The 5,592-nt window shown below is 51.4% G+C and overlaps 1 protein-coding gene across 1 annotated transcript in view; it reads right to left on the minus strand.

The window, feature by feature from the left end:
* Nucleotides 1–5,511, minus strand: part of UCK1 (uridine-cytidine kinase 1) — a 16,186-nt gene extending 10,675 nt beyond the window's left edge. Inside the window, 3 exon segments of the mRNA XM_015409630.1 lie at nucleotides 386–545; nucleotides 5,231–5,253; nucleotides 5,256–5,511. Of these exon segments, the coding sequence (XP_015265116.1) occupies nucleotides 386–545; nucleotides 5,231–5,253; nucleotides 5,256–5,463 (391 nt within the window). The 5' untranslated portion in view covers nucleotides 5,464–5,511.
* Nucleotides 5,512–5,592: the final 81 nt, after the last annotated feature.

Below are 5,592 nucleotides of genomic sequence, written 5' to 3' on the forward strand. Positions count from 1 at the left end.
TCATTGTACAATTACCAATATGCAAGCTGTAATGTTTCATTATTTATTATATTATTTATTGGCTTATAGACTATTGGCTAGAAGAAGACGTCTGTCGAAACGGCACTGCATTCCGGAGACTACCGTCCCGTTGTTGTCACCTTCTATCTTTATGTACCTGAATCTATAACTTGAATGTATTATTATTACTTTTGTACTTTCATATTCATAACTTCACGATTTTTGTTAAAGAAATATTGAGCGCACTGTGCACAGTTCTTGTGGGTTTATTTTTGCATATAATTATGTTACTCCCATAATAACCCTGTAAGAAGACCGCCCTTTCCCTTCAGGAAGTCCCAAGTCCAACTCGCCAAGCACACTACTGGGATGTTCCCAGCCATACCTGGGTGGTCGAAGTTGTACTGCCCCTTCAGGACTTTGGCCTTCTGCTCAGCCGTGAGCACCTTGTAGAACCGGTCCTGGCTGAGGATGACCACCTTCCGCTGGCGATGGTCCACTTCGTTCTGACCCAGGAGTTCCATGATCTTCTCGCATACTGTCGACTACAGAAGAAACAAGCAAAGCAGGCCAGGTCAGGGGAACAGCTCTGGGTCCGCTTTCCAACAGAGGCCAAAGGAGACAACCTTTAATGCACAGTCCTTGACAGATGAGAAGGAAACTGGCAAACAGCCGTCAACCAGATTCGAGTCCAGCACCTTAAGAGACCAACAGGGCTTTCAGAGTTTGAGCTTTCGAGACTCACTCAACACCCCCTTCGTCATCAGTTTATACAGGCATAAGGGAAAACATCATACAAATCAGGTATAGATGATGGTAAAGGTTTCCCTTGCTCGAAAGCCAGTCGAATCTGACTCCTCTCCGCTTCCAAGCCAAAGAGCCACTGAAGAAGAAGAGATTGGATTTATACCCCGTCCTTCACTACCTGAAGGTGTCTCAGAGCGGCTTACAAACTCCTTTCCCTTCCCCTCCCCACAACAGACACCCTGTGAGGTTGGTGGGGCTGAGAGAGCTCTGACAGAAACTGCTCTTTTTCAAGGACAGCTCTTATCAGAACTACGGCTTGCCCAAGGTCATCCAGCAGGTGAAAGTGGAGGAGTGGGGAATCAAACCCGGTGTAACAGGCCGGATTCACCCCCCGGCCAGAGTAACCCCGGGGTTACTCTGGCCTAGCCTAGAATAACCCCGGAGGTTCCACCTCCTGCGGCAGCCATCTGGTGCTTTTGCCCCATGTCAGAATTCCTCAGGTGTCCACAGGCTCAGAAAGTTGGGGACGCCTGTCAAAAAGGAACTTGGAACTGAGTTGACAGTACTCGCTCATGCTTTATGAATTACCTTGGCTATCATTCTGCAAAATCTTTTTCATCTCGATACACATCTATATGGGTGAGCTGGTGGGGGAAATCACCCACACAAACCCCTTCCGTGTTACGAAATGGGAATCTTAACTAATGTCGCCCTTTTGTTAAAAAGTAATCTTTCTTGTTTTACCCTGTTGCAGATAAAGAACGGGGTTCTACATAAAGTAACCAAACGTACTGACCATTATCCTGTATGGTAAAATACAAGGAAGAGATCATCACTTAGATTAATAATAAGGCTGTGGTCACACAAACTAAATAATCCACTTTCAGTGCACTTTCTGACTGGATTTTACTGTGTGAACTGGCAAAATCCAGTTGGAAAGTGCATTGGAAGTGGATTATAAGCAATGCTCCCTCTAAGCTGTGGAGTCTTATGAGCAAAAATCCTACTTTGTGAGCTACTGGCATTTAAGTTGTGAGCGAGCGATTTGGCTGCTGCATCAGTTAGTTTGCTCTGGAGCCCTCCTTCCTGAGCTAAGAGGAAAATGTGTGAGCCGGAGGCTAAAAAAACTGTGAGCTAGCTCACACTAACTCAGCTTAGAGGGAACACTGATCGTAAGGGGATTGTTTACTCTGTGTGACCGCAGCCTAACATTAGATTGCCAAACTGAGAGTCTTAGAAGCCCAAAAGTCAAAGCTCCCTTCGTCAAATACTGTGAGAGCCAGTTTGGTGTAGTGGTTAAGTGTGTGGACTCTAATCTGGGAGAACCGGGTTTGATTCCCCACTCCTCCACTTGCACCTGCTGGATGACCTTGGGCAAGCCGTAGTTCTGATAAGAGCGGTCCTTGAAAAAGAGCCATTTCTGTCAGAGTTCTCTCAGCCCCACCTGCCTCACAGGGTGTCTGTTGTGGGGAGGGGAAGGGAAAGGAGTTTGTGAGCCGCTCTGAGACTCCAAGTGAAGGGTGGGGTATAAATCCAATCTCCTCTTCTTCTTCTTCTCTTGAAAGCTTCTACCTCGGAAAGCCTGTTGGTCTATTGGGGGCTACCAGGCTCAAATCGTACTCTTCTGCTCTGGATGGACATGGCTACTACCCCTCTCCCCACCTGAAACGGACATGTGGCGTCTTGAAAACAACAATACATTTGTTGCAACAGGACTTTTTGCAAGTTTCATCAATGCTCCCATCATGCATCCACTGCATGAAATGCACCTCCCGACTTCAGTGGTCACACTGGGCTCTGATCGGTTCACAAAAGTTCCCACCACAGTAGATGGTCTTTACAGTCTTTTTATTTATTTATTTATTTTTCGCATTTATACCCCGCCCTCCCCGATAGGCTCAGGGTGGCTTACAGAGGCGAGGCAAAACCTTGCCATATTAAAAACATAATATACATAATGATTTAAAAACATATAATACATCTTAAAAACATCCTCAATTAAAACACGGTGCTCAATAACTTGCATAATTCCAGAGATGGCAGATCGTAGGTCCGAAGTTCCGAGTGGTACTTCCCACGGCTCAGTATTAAGATGTTTCCTCAGGGCCTCATCCAAACCATGGCGGTGGTGGTATAGCAGGGGCGGCGGCTCCTACCCAAAGGCCTGGTGGAAGAGCTCCATCTTGCAGGCCCTGCGGAACTGCATAAGATTCCGCAGGGTCCTGATCTCCTCTGGGAGCTCATTCCACTAGTAAAGAGCCACCACTGAGAAGGCCCTGGCTAAAGTAGCCACAAGCCTGGCCTCCCTGGGGCCTGGAATAACCAGTCGATGTTGTGCCCCCGACCGTAGTGCTCTCTGGGGTATATACGGGGAAAGGCGGTCCCTCAGGTATGTTGGACCCTGGCCATATAGGGCTTTAAAGGTAAGAACCAGCACCTTGAAACGAGGTGACCGTCGCATGGATCACTGTGGCCAGGTCATCGCGGTCAAGGTAGGGGACCAACTGCCGTCCCCGCTGCAGATGGAAAAAGGCGGACTTGACAGTGGCTGCCACCTGGGCCTCCATTGTTAATGTGGAGTCCAGGAGCACCCCCAAACTCCGAACCCCAGACGCTGGCACCAAAGGCTCCCCGTCGAAGGTCGGGAGAGGGAGCCCCAACCCCGCCCCGACTCAGGCCCAGGACCTCCGATTTCGCCGGGTTTAGTTTCAATCGGCTCAGCCGGAGCCAACCAGCCACAGCTTCTAATGCCCGATGAAGGTAATCGGGACTCGAGTCCGACTGGCCACCCAACATCAGATAGAGCTGGGTGTCATCTGCATATTGATGACATCCCAGCCCATAGCTCCAGTCAAATCTGCCAGGCGCCAGGAGGTTTCCCTTCAGTTTGGATGTCACCAGCCTAACACACGGCTGCCCTGCCGGAATGCACTGCTAAGGAAGAGAGACTCTTTCCTGGGAATTCAACAGATGATCCCATTTTTAAACGCTGCCCTTCCCTCTGAGGAGCTCAGCGGAGTAACGCAGGATCCCTTCCCCCGACAAGATTGTCGAGTGTGTTAAGGCTAGAAAGCCCAGCGGGATCGAACCGAGGGTGCATCTAGTCCAGCATACCTGCTGTGTCACTTGATTAGGTATTTTATATTATTAAGAACATAAGAGACGCCAATGTTGGATCAGGCCAAAGGCCCATCCAGTCCAACACTCTGTATCCCACAGTGGCCAGAAATACCAGGTGCCATCAGGAGGTCCAGCAGTGGGGCCAGGACACTAGGAGCCCTCCCACTGTTGCCCCCCCCCCTCCAGCACCAAGAATACAGAGCATCACTTGCCCCAGACCGAGAGCCCCTATCTATACCTTGTGGCTAATAGCCACTGATGGACCTCTGCTCCATACGCTTATCTAATTCCCTCTTGAAGCCGTCCGTGCTTGTAGCCGCCACCAACTCCTGTGGCCGTGAATTCCATGTGTCAATCACTCTTTGGGTGAAGAAGTGCTTCCTTTTATCTGTTCTAACCCGACCGCTCAGTGATTCCATTGAGTGCCCTTAGACATTATACGCTTCCTGTGTGTAACTCAGCCATACGACAAATAAATACCTAAATCCTGGATCCAACTGTGGTCAGCAAGCGGCAAATGGAAGGGTTGCCAACCTCCAGGTGGGGCCTGGGGATCTCCCGTTTTTACAACGGGTTCCCAGACTACAGAGATCAGTTCCCCAGGGAAAAAAAATGGGTGCTCTGCAGGGTGGACCGTATGGATTGTACCATGCTGAGGTTCCCCCCCTTCCCCAAAGCCTGCCTTCTCCAGGCTCCATCCCCCGAATCGCCGGGTGTTTCCAAGTCCAGCTCTGGCAACACTAGCCCCTACCAATGTTCCCTCTAAGCTGTGGAGTCTTGTGAGCAAAAATTCTACTTTGTGAGCTGCTGGCATGAAAGTTGTGAGCAAGAGATTGTGCTGCTGAATAAACTCGTTTGCTCTGGAGCCCCTCCTTCCTGAGCCAAGGCAAAAATGTGTGAGCCAGAGGCTCAAAAATTGTGAGCTAGCTCACACTAACTCAGCTTAGAGGGAACACTGGCCCCTACCCCTAGAAACTGGCACTTAGAGGTAGACTGCCTCTGAATACGGAGGTTCCACTGCGCCGCCCTGGCAAACAGCCCTGCAGAGGCCTCTCTCTCCTCCCTGCCTTGGTGTCAATCCCCTTTTAAAGCCATCTGCGTTTAGCTGGCTGACCCCCAACTTCGTCGGCGATGCAGTGCAAGAAGGAGAGAAGACAGAAGAGCGGGGCGCGGGTGGCATCCACTCTCACACCGTCTGCAAAGGAATGCATGCATTTTGCAACGCGTCGGTCTTCCTGCAACAAGATTTGCAATGCCGCGCTGCATCTCGGCGGGGTTCATGCAACTCGTGGGGGTGGGCGAAGGGGGACAGGAAGCGTTTAGCCCCCTAATAGTAAAGTCGGGGGGTCAAAGAGCTCCCTACCTTGCCGCTGGCGGTGCCTCCCTCACCCCGATCAGGAAAGGCCTCGGGTGCGGCCGCTCCACCTCCCCGGCGCCTAAGAGATCCAGACTGCTGCTGCTGCTACTGCAGCCCGCGGAAGCCATGGTCCGGGTTGCATCGCAGGCAGGGCAGGCCACGGCGGAGAAACTACATCCCCCAGGGAGCCTCAGGGCGAAGGGAGCGCTTGCCTGAATCGCGGGCGGCCCGCAAGGCATGATGGGACATGGAGTCAAGGAAAGAGTAGCGCGCGCGCGTCAAAGGCTCCTTCCCGGGGACGCAAGAAGTTCGAGCGACAGGCCGGTGGCGAGTGGGCGGGGCGGGGGCGGGCCTTGGCGGCTCAAGGG

This window comes from Gekko japonicus, unplaced genomic scaffold (genome assembly GCF_001447785.1).
Source record: "Gekko japonicus isolate JY-2015 unplaced genomic scaffold, Gekko_japonicus_V1.1 scaffold2764, whole genome shotgun sequence".
Taxonomy (NCBI): domain Eukaryota; kingdom Metazoa; phylum Chordata; class Lepidosauria; order Squamata; family Gekkonidae; genus Gekko; species Gekko japonicus.